This window comes from Orcinus orca, chromosome 4 (genome assembly GCF_937001465.1).
Source record: "Orcinus orca chromosome 4, mOrcOrc1.1, whole genome shotgun sequence".
Lineage (NCBI taxonomy): Eukaryota > Metazoa > Chordata > Mammalia > Artiodactyla > Delphinidae > Orcinus > Orcinus orca.
In genome coordinates this window covers 151765592-151781938 of record NC_064562.1, presented here as the reverse complement: position 1 = coordinate 151781938, position 16347 = coordinate 151765592, and the positions used below count along the sequence as shown (strand labels likewise).

Sequence of the window (16347 nt, the reverse complement as noted above, 5' to 3'; positions counted from 1 at the left end):
ACAGAGCAAACCGTGAACTGGTTGCTGACGTCGGCACGGGGGCTTCCGTGTGAACATGGAGCAGTGTGACCCGCTTCTCTGTGAAACACTAAAGGCTAAAAGTGGAATTTCTAGGAAAAACGTTCCAGCAACTCACGTATCAAGCTTGCTTCTCACTCGGAGCACAGAGCAAACCGTGAACTGGTTGCTGACGTCGGCACGGGGGCTCCACGTGGTGCGGGGCCCTCGGGGAGCCGGGTCACTTCTGCAGGGGGTCGCCTGCCCGGGCAGCGTCTGGGAAGAGTCCGGAGGGGCCGCGCTTGCTGCGTCGTGGGATGGTGGGGCCCTGGCTGGGGTCAGGAATTAGCCTGAGCGGCTGCTGGCCTTGGCGACTTCCTGGGTTTTGTTGCCACGTAAATAGATCGTGGAAAATCTGAGTCCCCGTGGCGCCCACCTGTTACCGTCTTGGTGACGGTCCATCCGGCAGGAAGAGTTCAGGCACAAAGACCCTGGGACACACACGCGTCAGAGCGGGCCCCGTCGGCATCAGAGCTGGTTTCCAGCGTCCACCTGGCTTTTCAGGGATGTCCTGAAGGGCAGCGCCCTGGGCCGCTGGTTTGTGGGTGTCCCGTGGCACAGGACTGGGTGTGAAAACAGCAGGAATGTGTCCTGGACCGAAGCTCACTGCCCCGGTGTGGGCGGGGCCGCACTCCCTCCGGAGGCTCCGGGGAGGCTCCCTCCTCATCTCCGCAGTTCGTGGGGGCTGCAGGCATCCCTGGGCTTGTGGCCGCGTCCCCCATCTCTGCCTCTGCGTTCGCACGGCCTCTCTTCTGTGTGTGCGCTTCTCCTTTTTCTCATTGGATTCAGGGCCACCCTGATCTAGGATGACCCCGTGTTGTCCCGTCATTCCATCTGCAAAGACCCTGTGCCCAAGTAAGGGCACATTCACAGGTTTCAGGGGGTTAGGACATGTCCCGTTACAGCCACCCCACCCGGCAGGCCTCTGGGAGGGGTGCGGGTCCCGGGTCCGCAGCCCCGCCCTCCTGGGCTCCCTGAGAACAGCTGTGTGAGCTCGGGCTGCTTGCGGCCTTTGAGCCGATTCCTCAGCCCAGTGACATGGATCCTTTGCTCTTTAATCAAGTTCGAAGTTCTCACCTGTGCTGTGAGGTAACGGATACGACAGCGTGAAACGGTCGGGGGTCCGTAGCAGGGCCTGTAGCAGTGGGTACCATGCGTCATCTTCCCAGGGAACGGGCTGTGTGACATCGAAGGAAATCCCAGGTGCCCCGTGTCCTGCCTCTCTGCCCAGACCCAGTTCGGCCAGATCCCACCTGGGAGTCTGGAGCCGGGAGCAGCTGCAGGCCCCGCAGGCCTGGGCGCCCTGGCTCTGGGTCCTCTGCCTGGGTCGGGCGGGAAAGTGTGGACGCAGAGCCACGTGGCCGGGTCACACTCCGCACCCCTACCCCACGCACTCGCTGTGTACCTGGGCTCGTCCTCACGTCCTGTGTCCTTAACGGAAGAGGCGGTAGCAGTCCTGCCGGGCAGGCTGTTCTGAGGTCGCCGAGTCCTCGGAACTAGCGGAGATGTGGCGAGAAGGACCCACAGATGCGGGCGCGGTGCTGGGGCGTGGGGAGGAGGACCGAGGTCTTCCTCCAGCCCCTTCCAGCCCGTCCCTGTCTGTCTACACCCCTGCCGTGTACCTCCTCTCTGCACTTCAGGGCTCTCGGGTGAGGGGGGCGAGGCGTCAGGGGAGCCGGTGTGAGGTCCAGGGCCCCAGGGCCGGGCTGGCCAGGTGGACAGGGCGTCCCTCCTCCTACCGCCTGCTGGAAAGTCGTCCTCACGTCCGTGCGCATCCGAGTTTCTTCCAGACTGTGTATCCTCATCGTAAATGAGGTGCTTGCCCCCAAAGCGCCTCCGTGACCCTGTGGGCTCTGTGGCTACCAGAACCATGGAGAACACGGGCTGGCCTCACAGCAGAGCCAGGAAATACCCTCACCTGCGCCTGTCCCAGCCCGGCCACCACCCGGGCTGTGCCGTGGGCAGTCCCTCAGTTTCCGCACCTGTAAACTGGAGAGCTGAGTTCTCGACAAGGGTGAGACGCCCTACGGTGACATCGGTTACAGTTTTCTCCCTTTCTCGTTTTGAAGTCCCGCTGGCGGCATACGAGTGGTTGGTCTGTTACCTGCTCCGCGAGAGTTATCAGAAATTAAATCAAGAGAAACAATCGGGAAGCAACGACTTTGAAGCAAGAAACAACTGTCAGGTACGTGTTTGTTTTAGAGGTTGCTTTTCTAATGATTCGCTCCTGATTCCCGCCCCGTCGTGTCCTTGGTGAGCTGCATGTCCTGGTGATGGCAGGCCCCGTTGCTCAGCCCCTGTGACCTCGGGCGCTTGGCCTGACCTCTCTGCACCTTGGTTTGCTGTTGGGACGGTGGCGCCGCCCCTGCCCCGTGTGGAAGAGGTTGTGGGCATCATATCGAAGGCCCCTGACAAGTGTGTGGCCCGTCGGCCAGAGCTGTGCTGGTTGGAGGGGGGACCCGGGGCTGTGGGAGCCCGTCAGCCACCAGGGTCCCTCCCGACCAGCAGAGTGACGGCTCGTTGACTCCTGTGAGGTCCCACCCGCGCTCTGTCTGCATTTGCTTCCGTAGTCATTGTGCTTCTCTCCAAGGAGGCTTGGTGAGATTGGCCCACGGGCAGCTCTGGTTCTCACTCTGGGACAGGGCTGCCTCTCGTGTCTGGAATCCCCAGCACGACAACAGCCGCTCTGAACACCTCTTTACGCGGGATCTGGGCCTGCTGTGGTCCGTGGGCCCCGTGCATCCACAGTGACGGGTGTCGTTCGGGAAAAACGTAGCCCAGGAAGCTTCTAAAACTGGTGTCGTCCCTTCGCCTTGGACACTGGGTGATGGAGCCTCCCCCGATAGCCTGGGGCCACGTCTGCCCGTCACCTCCGAGGGCCCCGCCCCCTGTGCTGCGAGGGACAGCTTCACCCCCTTGAGCAGGTGCAGTCAGAGCAGAGCAGGCATCTGGGGACCTGCCGGGCGTGTCTGCCCCAGGAAGGGGGAGGAGCACACAGGGATGGGGCTTCGCTGGAAAGGCTCCGACCGAGGGCGAATAAACCAGGATCAAACCTGTGTCTTCAATGAATTCAGCAGACGTCAAGGTGGGTGAAACCCTAGTTCAGTCCAGGAACCTGAGAGAGGAGGTGTGAACACGATCCTTCCACGTGGGCTGGGGCCACGGCACCCTCGGTCACTCGGACACTGACGGCTGCAGAGTTCCTCCTTTCTCTGCATTGTAGCCCAAGACCTCGAAGAGATGGAGGACACAGAGGTCGCCCCTTCCCAGCACATCCGAATCCCGCAGAGCTGCCCAGAAGGTCACCACAGGTCTCGTCCGAGCCGATCTGCGACACCGCCATGCCCGCCGGCCTGTGCCCGGCACCTGCACACACAGACAACAGAACCCGAGTGTGTGGCATGGTCGTTTGAGAAGGAATTCACATTTAGACCTTCGACTGAGAACTTGGCAACGGCACCTCAGTGAGCCTCGTGGCAGAGGACAGGAGGGGCCAGCGTACCCAGCCTGGGTCCAGCCAAGACGGGTGTCCCTGGGGAGAGCCTCGGAGCTGAGGTGCAGCCAGACGGAGTGGCCGTGATGTGTACTGGAAGGCGGCCGCGGGGCTTGGAGGGGAGGGTGACCCGAGAGGGGGGCTGCCTTCTCCAGACCTGGTCTGGATCACGGAGCATTAAGCGTGAGCGCTGGGTCATCCTGACAGCTGAGAGCGCCTCAGAGCCCTGGGACAGATGTTCAGGGTCCTGTGGAGATGTGGTCCCCGCCCGTATGGTGATGGGAGCAGCAGTAGAGCACGAGAGGGAAACTTCAGCGAATGTTTACGTGCCCTCGGGGGGACGAGCTGCTCAAGTATGACAGGAAACTCAGAGGCTGTGAAGGAAGAGAAAGCTGGCAGCTCTGACTACACATACGTTCCCCCTTTCTAAATAGCAAAAGATACTGCAAGCAAAGTCAGAAGACAGATTCCAGGCTGGGGAAGCATGAGACGTACGTAACCGACGGTAGCAAAGAGTTCCTACAGGTTGAGGGTCAGCCTGGCCTGGAAACCAGCCTCTGGCCCGAGGTGGCGGCCACAGCAGTCGCTGACCATGAACCAGGGCCAGGGATGCGCGGGTCAGAGGACAGTGTCTGATGGACGAGGGCCACTCCACGCGCTGTCAGTCGAGGCTGTGAACTACTGTGCCCTTTGGGGGAGGTCACTGGCTGCTTTTGTGAAAATATAAAGCGTGTTCACGCTCTGACTCACCGGGGGGTAGGGGGGGAAGTTGATAAACTTTTCTTTATCTGCTCCTGCTAGTAAGAACTCCCAAGCATTGAATCCAAGCCAGCTGTGACCCCTGAGCCCAGCTCTTTCCCCCACACTGCACGGCTGATATCCACGCTTGAATAGTTCAGAGTTTGTTTTTTGCCTAAAATATTTATTACTTGGTAAAATGCAAATATACTCAGAAATCAGAGCACACCAGAAACTGATACCTGGATCTGAATTTTTTCCCTGGGGCTGTAGGTTTAGTGGGGGTGGGGATGCATGGGAGGGAGGACCGTGGCACTGGGACCAGTGCAGGGAGAGGGGAACGGACCTTCCTGGCCTCACACGTCGGACTGCTGGCCTCTCTCTGGAGCTTTTCGTGGTTACAGAGCGGCAGAAACATTGAGTGTGGACCAGCTTGTGCCATGGCGGGTAGGACCACCCCTGAGTGTTTCTGTCCCCACCACGGCCCCAGAGTGGACACCATAAGGACCCTTTGCAGGCACTGGCCCATGTCTGTTAATAGCGTGGTCAGATCTGCTGGTGGCAAGGACAGGCTGTCCGGGAGAAGCCAAGGACGGGTACTGCGTGTAAGGATTTGGGTGGGAAGTGGAGGGCGTGGGAGCTGGGGTGAGGCCCTCACCCCATGCATGTTCGGGCTGTGTGATTTGGGGGGACCTGTCCGTGCATTGTGGGGTGCCCAGCAGTACGCCAGGCCTGTACCCACTAAGATGCCAACAACACCCCCGAGTCGTGACAACCAAACTGTCTCCTGATGGTGCCAGATGCCCCAGGGCGCAAACCGGCCCCAGTCAAGGACCCCTGAGTCAGTGGAACCTCCCGTCTGGAGCGGGGAGCTGATGGGAAGCGGAAGCAGATCCGTTCTCTGTGGCTCGTGGAATCTCGCCTCTGCCGTGTCTCCCTTCAGACACCTCCTGCCGGCCCACCGCCTGGCGTGGCCGTCACCCTGCATCCACGTGACCACTCAGGCCCAGCACATATGCTGCCCATGCACTGTGTTCTCCACGGGTATTAATGCAGGTTCTCAGGCAGCAGGGCAGGTGGCCTGACGAGCGGCCAGGAGAGCCAGCCAGCCAGCCCCTGGCGCCCAGTCAGCGGGGTGGGGAAGTAGACGTGGGCTCCTGGGCCCGCTGCTGCGTCGGGCATCCTGGGCACGGAGGTCGCGGTGGGGCGGACCCCAAAGCCCAGGTCCCCCAGGCGGCCGATGGCCTCATCTGAACATTTCCAGAAGCACACGTAGCAGCTTCATGCGTGTCCGAGTCCTGGGATTGAGACAGAGTAGAAGAGCAGCCACCATCACAGAGCAGCTTCTAGGACCCCGAGCAGGTGCCGGACACGTGAGATGCTGTCTGATGCCCCTCCTGGCAGCGCTGGAGGCTGCACGCTGACGCCCCCTCTTCTCAGACCAAGAAGCTTGGGCTTGGGGCGGAAACCGCCTGTCCACACGTGCACATCTGGAAAAGCCGAGTGGATTTGGAAGCTGGTCCCCTCGACCCTGAATCACTTCTGCGTCAGTGACTCAGAGCTCAGCGGGGCTCAGGATGCGTTTTCCGGGTGGCGAGGTCAGAGGTGGCGCTGCCTTTCCAGGCCTGCACCAGCCGATGCCATAGCTGAAATGGACGTACGCCACTTGCACGGGGAAATAAGATGAACGCAATGTGAGTTCATACTAGAAAATCCACGTGGTTGAAAAAGAGTGAAGTGAGAGCACAGAGAGTTTGGATTCAGTTCTGAGCCCGGCCTCTGGGATTCGCAAGGGCCCTCACGCAGAGCGGAGCCCACAGCGCGTGAGCACATTTAGGGGTGCGGGTGGTTACTGTAATGACACGCTCGAGCGACGTAGTGAAGGGGTGGACACTGGGGCCAGCCTGCCTGGGTTCAGCTATGTCTCCACCTCTTGCCCGTTGCATGACCTTGTTTCATCCGTGGGGTCCGGGGAGAATCAAGGTGATAAACTGCTGGCTCTTGTGAGCTTAGTGCCTGGCCTGGGGTGAGGGTGGGGTACTCCCTGCCCACCTCCGTCGTCAGCTTCCCTCCTGGGAGGTCTCCTCCCCCAGCCTCCCCCAGCGCTCACCCTCCAAAGCCAAGGGCGCACACACCACAGCGTGTGCGAGAGGGAAGGGGACAGAGCCGCTCTGAAGGCCCCAGGCTGGCCCTCCAGGCCGGACACGGGACGCAGGATGTGTGCCCTTGCGGCTTCAGAAGCCCAGCGGGGCGTTGGGGTCGGACGAGGCAGACTGGCACGAGGCCGGGGAAGCGTCCTCCCCTTGAATTTCCTCCTGAGGGCGCCTGGTCTCGGGCAGGCCCTGGGAGAGCCTCGGCCTCGGAAGTGACCAAGGGGCGACCCAGTGTTTGCTCTGAAAGTCGAGAGCAGTCCTTGAAATCATAGCCCCTGCCCCTTGGTGCCTGCACCCTCTTCCCCCCTTCGCCCGCCCCGGACCGCACTCTGGACCGCAGTCTGTTGATTCTGGTCGACGGTCGGGGGCAAAGTAGGCAGGCACTGAATAAAGGTCTTCACCCTGCCCCGTCCCCGGTCACCTCCTTGCTGGATTATTTTTTTAATTACACAAGCAACACATGCTCACTATAATAAATCAGGAACGCATCTATAATTGTTCTAATAAAAAAGCAGTAAACCGATCAATTAGAGATGGAGAGAGAAAAGCTGACGAGCAAAGCTAATGATTAGCAGCAGATGTTTTGGAAATTGGTTAAAAAAGCAAAAGCTGGGACCGAAAGATCCGTGGTGACTTCCTGCTTCCACACACAAAGCCAGCATCAGAACTCACGCGCAAGTCAAACCCGGCCGGGAACGGCTGCACGTCTTGGCCCCTGTTCAGTGGTTGCCTTATGCCTGGACGTGGTAGGAGAGTGGGCGAGAAAGGCTGATCTTTAGAATCTTGGGAGGCAGGGGCGTGGCCACGCCCTTGGAGGAGCTGACGTCACTCTCAGGTGAGTCCCCGGAGTAGCCTTGTCCGTGGCCCCGGGTACAAGAGAATTGCCCTTGTGCTCTCAGGGAGCCCACCTCCTGGAGACGCCACTGGCCGCGCTGGACAAGCCCGCCGTGCCTGTGTGTTGGCTGTGGGGTCACCCCGCGTCCCAGATGGGACTGAGCTGAGAGAGGTCGCCGGGCCTGAGGTCCAGAGCCGCTGCAGCTGGGCTTGTGTTCCTGCAGGCCTTTCCGTGGTGCTTCCCCAGAGGCACTGCCCGGCCCCGTCCGTCCCCTGCTGCACTAATGCTGCTGGCACGCAGACCTTGCTGTGTGTTCCCGAACGCCGTGTGCTGTGTTCTGTTGAAGGTGTACTGCTGCCGCCCCTTGGCCCTGGCATTCCTGGAGCTCACGGTCGTGCGGAGGTTCCACGAGCACGTGCACCAGCCCGACGTGCCACCCCCGCTGCGGGCTGTGCTTGGGCGGCTCAGCGCTCTCTATGCCCTGTGGTCCCTGAACCAGCACACGGCCCTGCTCTACCGAGGTGAGCCCCCTGCCCAGGAGCTGGGCGCCCTCCGCTTTCCCCAGGAGACTCTGCTTTCCCCGTGTGGTGCTCCTTCCGTGCCATTTTCTGAGCACTCATCACACGTTGAGTGAGGAGCCCAGAGGCCACAAGAAGAAAAGCACAGCAGCAGGGTGGCGCCCACAGGGCCGAGCCCGGAATGCCCAGGAATGCCCAGACTGGGGATCCGGGAGGGCTTCCTGGAGGCGGTGATGAATGGCCTGATTCCTGGAAGATTGGTGGGAAGGGGGTAAACCTGTGTTTCTCAACCTTCATTTTCATTATTATCCCCCAAGGAGCTCTTTTAGACGTTTTTTCCTAACCACCCCCATGACGTGTTAACACTACAGCTATTCTGTGTATCTGTTCACGTTCTGTGCGTACATCTGGGCTGTGTGAGGAGTACACTTTTCCCCTCCCCCTTGCCAGGAACCCATGTTTTCCCTCTTGGGGCTGGTGTTGCCCCTGGGAGGTGGTGCCCGAGGGCTCCCGGGTAGAGGGAGCAGCAGGGTGTGGGGCGAGGCGCCCACCCACTCCGAGTGAGCGGGCGCCGTTCTCTGCGGCAAAAGTCAGACAAAAGCCAGTCCCATGGCAAAGTCGGGGCCACCTCTTTAGGCCTGTTGGACGGCATGGCACAGCCCGCCGCATTGTAGGAGGTGAGGCTGCGGGGCTGGGTCTCGTGCGCAGCCCCTGGTGGCTACAGAGGCCCACATGCCCGCAGGTGCAGCTGTGTGCCCGCAGCCCCTGTCGGCCCCCAGCACAGCCTCCGGCCACCGCCCGCGCCGCGCTCTGCCTGCCGCCGGCCCTGCCCCGCAGGTCTCCCCACAGCCCCCCGAGGCCGCCTTCCTGGGCTTCAGCCTCCCCAGCTCCCGGCTCTGACCCCCAGCACAAGCTCAGTGAGCTGGCGGGAAGGGGGACGCAGGAGCCCAGCCCTGGCCGGTGCCTTTCTGTGAAGGGGTCGCAGCGGGGCTCGGGCAGCAGTAGCGAGGCATTTTCACACAGAATGGGCTCTTTTGGAAAGCGGTTTCAGCATGTTTGCAATTTGTCGGTACTTTGGGAGTTAGGGTAGCAGAACCCAGAGTAACCAGCGCTCTGCTTACAGGTGGCTACTTTTCTGGTGAACAAGCAGGTAAAACGGTAGAGAACGCCATCCTGGCCCTGTGTGCCCAGGTGAGTTGAAATCCCCTTATATCCTTATACGATTTCCACATTACACACGATCACCCGTATATTAACGTTCACTGACCTTAGCTTCCCACTCGTTTGTGTGCGGGCAACTGTTAGCACAGCCGGGAAACTTACAGAATGTGCTTATGTCAGAAATTTCAGGAAGCGTCACTTTCAGAGACTGTCGTAGAAGCTATACACATTCAGCTCGCTCTAATAATAATTTTTTACAGCGATAGCGATAATTCTCTCCAGCATTTCATGTTAGCCTCCAATTTTAGTTTGTTTCACGGTATTTTCCTTTTTTATTGCATCCTTCTACCTTTGTCGCCCAGAAAAGTCAGATGGCCCCAGCGCCACATCACGTTCTGAGGGCACTCTGTCCACTGGAGCTTTGTGTGGGGGTGGACGTGTTCTGGGACGGTGCTGTCCCATACCATCACCACTGGCCACCTGGGGCTGTTAGAATGGCGGCCAGTGTGACCAAGGATTTTTAGTTTTCTTTAATTTTTTTTTAAACCAATTTATTTATATTTTATTTATTTATTTTTGGCTGCCTTGGGTCTTCGTTGCTGCGCACGGGCTTTCTCTAGTTACGGAGAGCGGGGGCTACCCTTTGTTGTGGTGTGGGGGCTTCTCATTGCAGTGGCTTCTCTCATTGCGGAGCACGGGCTCTAGGTATGCGGGCTTCAGTAGCTGCGGCACATGGGCTCAGTGGTTGAGGCTCGTGGGCTCTAGAGCATAGGCTCGGTAGTTGTGGCACACGGGCTTAGTTGCTCTGCAGCATGTGGGATCTTCCCGGACCAGGGACCGAACCCATGATCCCTGCATTGGCAGGCGGATTCTTAACACTGCACCACCAGGCCAGTCCAGTTTTCTTTAATTTTAATGAAACAGTCACGTGTGTTGTGGCTGCCGTATCGGGGGGTGCAGTTAGAGGCATTTCTCTACTTTTGATGGTAAGACATGAACCAAAGTCCCCAGCATTTTGCCCAGTGTCTCACACGACGGGTGACAGGCCGCTCCGTTTCTCCTCTTTCAGGGCTTTCAAGTTGATGTAGTTCTAGGTGATGCCTCTGTGGTTGACATTAAGGCTCTCCCCGGGTTTGTTTCCTAAGCGCCCATCTCTCCCCACGTGGGCTCTGGGTAAGGGTGTCTCTGTGATCGTGCTGTGTACACAGACCACATTTACTTAAACAGGAGGGGGTCTTCCTTCGTGTGTTCCACAGGTGGTGAGTTGCCATTATTAAAAATACAACCATCGGGGCTTCCCTGGTGGCGCAGTGGTTGAGAGCCTGCCTGCCGATGCAGGGGACACGGGTTCATGTCCTGGTCCGGGAAGATCCCACATGCCGCAGAGCGGCTGAGCCCGTGAGCCATAGCCGCTGAGCCTGCGCGTCCGGAGCCTGTGCTCCGCGATGGGAGAGGCCACAACAGTGAGAGGCCCGTGTACCGCAAAAAAAAAAAAAAAAAAAAAAAAAAATACAACCATTGTTTTCCTTGCTCTCAAACGTGACACTTACACCACGGAGCTGGTGGCTGGCGGTCCTGGGCCATAATGCAGCCCGAGCTGCCTGGCAGATCCAGGCTCGTCCTGACTCGGGGAGGCCAGGGTCGGCCGGGGGGAGGGCGCCAGCTCCTTCCCCGGTCCAGCCATTCCCTTGGGCATCGTCTGTGGGGCTGTCCTCACCGTCACAGCAGAGGGGAGCGTGAGACAGAGACCCTGCGGCCCACAAAGCCGAGCTCTTTCCTGTGGGTCCCCTACATTAAACGTTGGCCGACCCCGGTCCAGGCTCGTCTCCCCTCACCCACCGCGGTGCTGGGGGTATGCGGAGCCGGGGAGCAGCCTCTGAACCACAAAGCGGGCTGCACTTCCCTGTTCCTGTGACTCTTTGCTCAACAGTTGATTTCATACGTTGTTTGAGTCGCCCCCGTTCCAGCGTTCTCTTGAGTTCAGCCACGGCATTTCACAGTCATTTTAAGAAAATTGTTTTTTGCATTTCAAGAAAATGCTTGGGAGTCTTCTCATATAAATTCCACTTGTCATATTGAAGAATAATTTGTATAATGGGACGGGAGAGTAATAAAACTACTGGGAACCGAAGAGCGTTGGAATGATGGCTTTTCCACGTGCTCATAAATGCTTTTTCTCTTACATTTTTTTCCGGACATATTTTCCTCTGTTGGAACAGTAATTGCCCAGATAAGTCAGGGTTCAGAGACAAACCTCTGAAGACAGTTGCCAATTAATGAGCCACAGAGTCGTCAGTTTTACGAGCGGTCCGTACCTTGTTGGAAAAAAATAAAACATTGGAAGTCTTGAGTGGATAGCAACATGGTGAAAATATTCAGACACACACTCAGGGAACCTAAAATCCAGGCCAGTGAAAAGATAGCACTTTAGTAACTGAGCCGCATGCGCCTGCCCGCCGGAGTTACCGTTGCTAGTGGGCTGTAGGCTCTGTTGCTCGGTGGTCGCCATGGAGATGCCGGGAGTTGCCAAGTGTATGGACTTTGTTTTCCAACAGCTGAAAGACGATGCTGTTGCCCTGGTTGATGTGATCGCCCCTCCTGACTCCATCCTGAACTCACCGATCGGCAGAGCTGACGGCGAGGTAAAGAGCAGAGCCTCCTCCCGTGGCGGCTGGGGCCGCTGCACTCAGGACCGCGAGCCGGGGGCTCTCTGGGGCCTGATGGTAGTCGTTGCAGAGCCTGAGATGATGCCGTGGCCCGGGAGTCTCTGGTCACACGTGGGCAGCAGGGAGGGAGTGGCTGGGAGACGTGGGGGTGGTCACGGGCGGGTTAACCGTCCCCCAGCCTGCCCTCCTCCGAGAAAGGGGACAGCATTGCCGCCCGCTTGGGCCGTGATGCCGAGGTCAGCCCGAGCCTGTGCCACGCTCGGGGCCCTGCAGCTGTCTGGCTCTTTTCACGCTCTCCTGGGAGCCTCTCCACCCCCGGGTCTTCTGACCGGCTCACGGCACTAGCTCGTAACCCCTCACCCTCTGCCTGTGCTTCGCCGGCAGCCCGCACGTGGCTTCCCGAGCTCCTCTCTCGCCCCTCCTCCCCACGCTCCACAACGATGGCTTAAAAGCAGACCTTGTCAGACAGCTGCTCTGATGGAGCCCTGCACCTGAAATGGCACCCAAATCCCTTCCTGCATCCCCAGCCCACGCGGCCTGACCTCTGCCCCGTTCTCCAAGGTCATTTCACACCGCGCCCCTCCCACCCTCTGGACTAAAGTCTCACTGTCCTCCTGTTTCTCCGTCGTACTGGGTGCTTTCCCACCCCAGGGCCTTTGCACCTGTGTTCCTGTTGCCGGAGCACTTGTGTTCATTCTAAGCGGAATGCCGCCTCTTCAGAGAGGTCTTCTCCGGCCTCCAGCTGAAGGGGCACCCCCAAGAGTGGCCCCACTTTGTCCTGCTGTGGGACCCTCACGGTGCCCACGGGTGTCCCTACCTGACCTCCTCCACCACGTGGAGACGCCCGTGCTGGTCGACACCCACGGGTCTGCTCAGTGCCTCCCACCACCTGTGGGTGGTTGTCCCTGTGTTTCCATGGAGACGTGGCATTTCACAGTGTTGAAGTCACGTGCTGAGGTTCCAGGGCTGTCGTGTTCTTTCTGCTGAGACTTCTGCTGACCCAGGAGACTGAACGTAGGGTGCTAGGAACCCTCCGTCTGTCCCCAGGGGACACTGCAATCAGTCTGGGGGGGCAGGCGCCTGGACCTCTGACCAGCCCAAGCCACACCTGGGGTTGGGACAGGAGTACCAGGCACTGGGGTGGGCAGTTCGGACGAGTCCCCCATCGAATCAGGATGGTGGGGACCGTACATCTGTGGAGGGCCTGCTGTCCTGGCTGCACAGCTGGGCGGGGCGTCCCTGCTCACGGTGTGTGTCACCACGTCCACTTCGCCAGGGAGAAACCCAGCCTCCGGAGGGGCCGGGAGGGTTGTAGCAGAGCCAGGATTGGGGCCGAGATGGACCGTCTGGAGGGAAGGCAGGAGAGAGTGAACCCTGCTCTTGGCTAGGGCCCCCGCGGGAGCACGAGGACGACGTGCTGACAAGCCCACGGGAGAGGGGCTGGCCTCTGCGACACAGGTGCACTGGAGCGTTAGCCCCGAACAGGCGGCGCCGAGCGGCTCTGCAGAACACAGCCCTGGCTCGCGGGCGGGCGGCGGAGGAGTAGGGGAGGGCCGTCCCATCCCGTCCTGTCCTGATACCGGGGCCCCGGGTTCCACGCTGACACCAGAGCCAGCGTGAGGCTTCACCCAACAGGGTGCCTGACGCAGTGCACATTCCGCCTAGTGTTAAGGGCTGAGGTTTGAACTAGGTGCTCCTAGGTAAGAAATTCATTTTATTTTATTTTTAATGTCAGGCATTACTTTTTATAAATTTATTTATTTACTTATTTTTGGCTGCGTTGGGTCTCCATTGCTGTGCGCGGGCTTTCTCTAGTTGCGGCGAGCGGGGGCCACTCTTCGTTGCGGCACGTGGGCCTCTCACTGCGGTGGCTCCTCTTGTTGTGGACCACGGGCCCTAGGTGCGCGGGCTTCAGTAGTTGTGGTGCGCGGGCTTCAGAAGTTGTGGCGCACGGGCTGTAGAGCCCAGGCTCAGTAGTTGTGGCACGTGGGCTCAGTAGTTGTGGCTCACAGGCTGTAGAGCGCAGGCTCAGTTGTAGCACACAGGCTTCAGTAGTTGTGGTGCGCGGGTTCAGTAGTTGGGGCTTGCAGGCTCTAGAGCGCAGGCTCAGTAGTTTTGACACACAGGCTTCAGTAGTTGTGGCGCACGGGCTCAGTAGTTGCGGCACACGGACTCTAGAGCGCAGGCTCAGTCGTTGTGGCTCACGGGCCTAGTTGCTCCGCGGCATGTGGGATCTTCCCGGACCAGGGCTCGAACCCATGTCCCCTGCATTGGCAGGCCGATTCCTAACCACTGCGCCACCAGGCAAGTCCCAGAAATTCATTTTAGATGAACAGGCACAGCTGTAGGAGATTGAGATCATCAGTAAGTGAAGCGTAACGCTCCGGGCTGTGCAGTGTCGCCTCGGGTTGATGACCTGTGGAGACAGAGCCCGTCCTTGCGTCTCCCTGGGAGCCAAGAATAGCAGAGCGTGGGCAGAACTGCTGAGTGTGCTTAGCAGGTGCAGGGGAGGCTGGCTTCTTAAAAGCAACATTTGCCAGCATCAGCCAGATACGAAACCGGCCCCTTCCCTGTCTCCACGGACCTCAGCCTGGACGCTGGCCGTGCTGGGAGCAGGGAGGCGTCAGGCGGCTGCCCGCCACGCTCAGGACCTTCCTCGAAGATAACAACCGAGAGCAGTTCCACCTGGGGGGCCCTGAGGCGACGGCTAGCTGGCCCGGTCTGCACAGTCTGACGGGGCAGGCAGAGAGGGGACAGTGCGTGCCCAGGCCCTGTGGCCCAGGGGACAGCCATCACGCTGCTGCTGGGCTGCCCCGCCGCCTACCAGCCAGTAGCCACGTGGGTGCGAGAGAAACGTCGACTTGCAGAATCCACCTTCCAGGAGAATTTCCAAAGCAAAGGGCGAGCGGGATGTCTTCATCATTAAGTGTACATTATTGGCCTTTATAGTTGCATTTTCACAATTGTTCTCTACTGGCAAAGACTGATTTACATAAATTAAATTTAAATCATCTTAAAATGTTTCCATGAGTGACAGGAGAGAACTTCCTGGGTGTTCACAGTTGCACTGGCACACTCAAAATCTTTCTTATTGGGCTTCCCTGGTGGCGCAGTGGTTGAGAGTCCGCCTGCCGATGCAGGGGACATGGGTTCGTGCCCCGGTCCGGGAGGATCCCGCATGCCGCGGAGCGGCTGGGCCCGTGAGCCATGGCCGCTGAGCCTGCGCGTCCGGAGCCTGTGGTCCTCAACGGGAGAGGCCACAACAGTGAGAGGCCCGCGTACCACAAAAAAAAAAAAAAAAAAAAACCTTTCTTACTACATACATGTGTGTTCTGTATGTATCTTCTGCAGCTCTATAAGAACCTCTGGAGCGCTGTGCTTCAGCAAAGCAAGGTGCTAGAGAGGGCCTCGTGGTGGTCGGAATTCTCCGCCAACAAGCCCGTCCTAGGAAGCTTGAAATCCAAGCTGTAGTCGCACTGGCTGACCATGATGAAGCCGTGAAGACGTGGACCTCGAGTTCAAGTTCTGGAGGCCCCAGAGACGGCTGCCGCTCTCCGAACCCACAGCTCTGCCCTTGCCCGGCTGCTCCTCCCGTGGAGCCCAAGGCGGGCCTGGCTCATCCTGGCCTGCCCCCCACCCCGAGTCCCAGCAGGACGGGTAACGCCTGAAGGGCAGGGCTGATTTGCTGGGTGAAAAGAAAACCTGTAAGATCATTTCTTCCTGATGGACTGAGCACTTTTTGATAATTAGAGCTTTGTACGTTCTATTTTCATATGCTGATTGTGAAACTGGTCGTTGGTGATTCGGGTCGGGCAATATTCTACCTTCATCTGAGACTTCTTACAAGGCTGTGCTTGTAACACTACACCCTGTACGATGCCAGTCTGATTCTTCGTTCACTCTGGTTTGACTTTCTCATGTAATTAAATTATAACCTTACTCATTTGCACCATGGACCACCCGAATGACATAGTTGAAGATTTTGCAGGAAAAGAATATCAGTTTTATTACTTTGTTGTGTGGAACTGGAAGCTTCCATCAAAGAAATGTTTCCAAAGGAAAAAAAAATGCATAATGATTTGAACGTCTGGTCATCCTTAAGTTCCGACCTCCCAGCTGTGTACTTTGTCACTTTGTTACGTGAAGTGGTTTGTTCCTACAGGCAATGGAACACCCGTTGCTGCCTGGCTCCGCGGGTGGGGGTGGGGGGGCGTGTGCTCCGGGTCCTGGGCGCCCCGATGGGGTGGCTGGGGGAGACAGATGGAGGAGGTTGATGGGTGTCTCCACCTGTCACTCGAGTGTCCCAGGTCAGGACGATGGCTGGTGGGTGGGTTCTCACTCGACACCCCGTCTCCGTTGCCCCTGGCCTCGGGGGCAGGGGAGGGGCCGTCCTGTGGCTTCACGAAGAGGCTGAGATGGAGGATGGAGGCTGACCAGGTGCGGCCCCCTCACCTCCTGTGTGTGCCCAGGACTGGCTCTGCCTTCGGCCTCCAGTCCTCTTGCCTGGGCGGAGGGTCTTGTCCGAGGACCAGGGGCCAGCGGGGCCTCAGAAGGAGCTTCACGTGGCTCCAGGCCGGCCCTTCTCTGCAAATACTGGGCTGCACAGAAGCCTGCCCTCCGGGGGAGCCCTCGTCACGTGGTCTTTGTCTGTGAGCGCCCTCAACACCTGGCCGTCGAGGGCCAGGGGCCGCACGGACGATCTGCTCCGTCCCAGGGCTGCCTACGT

At 58.9% G+C, this 16347-nt stretch overlaps 1 protein-coding gene across 8 annotated transcripts in view; it reads left to right on the top strand.

Moving 5' to 3' along the window:
* ACOX3 (acyl-CoA oxidase 3, pristanoyl) overlaps positions 1 to 15701 on the top strand; it is a 49159-nt gene extending 33458 nt beyond the window's left edge. For 7 of the 8 annotated variants that reach the window (XM_033419513.2, XM_004265155.4, XM_033419512.2 and 4 more), the window contains 5 exons: positions 2127 to 2242; positions 7623 to 7797; positions 8918 to 8985; positions 11511 to 11597; positions 14973 to 15701. In XM_033419513.2, coding sequence (XP_033275404.1) covers positions 2127 to 2242; positions 7623 to 7797; positions 8918 to 8985; positions 11511 to 11597; positions 14973 to 15092 — 566 coding nt within the window. In that variant the 3' untranslated portion in view covers positions 15093 to 15701. Of the gene's footprint in view, positions 1 to 2126; positions 2243 to 7622; positions 7798 to 8917; positions 8986 to 11510; positions 11603 to 14972 lie in introns of those variants that run through there. The other variant, XM_049709249.1, reaches the window with a different exon arrangement.
* The last annotated feature ends 646 nt before the right edge of the window (positions 15702 to 16347 follow it).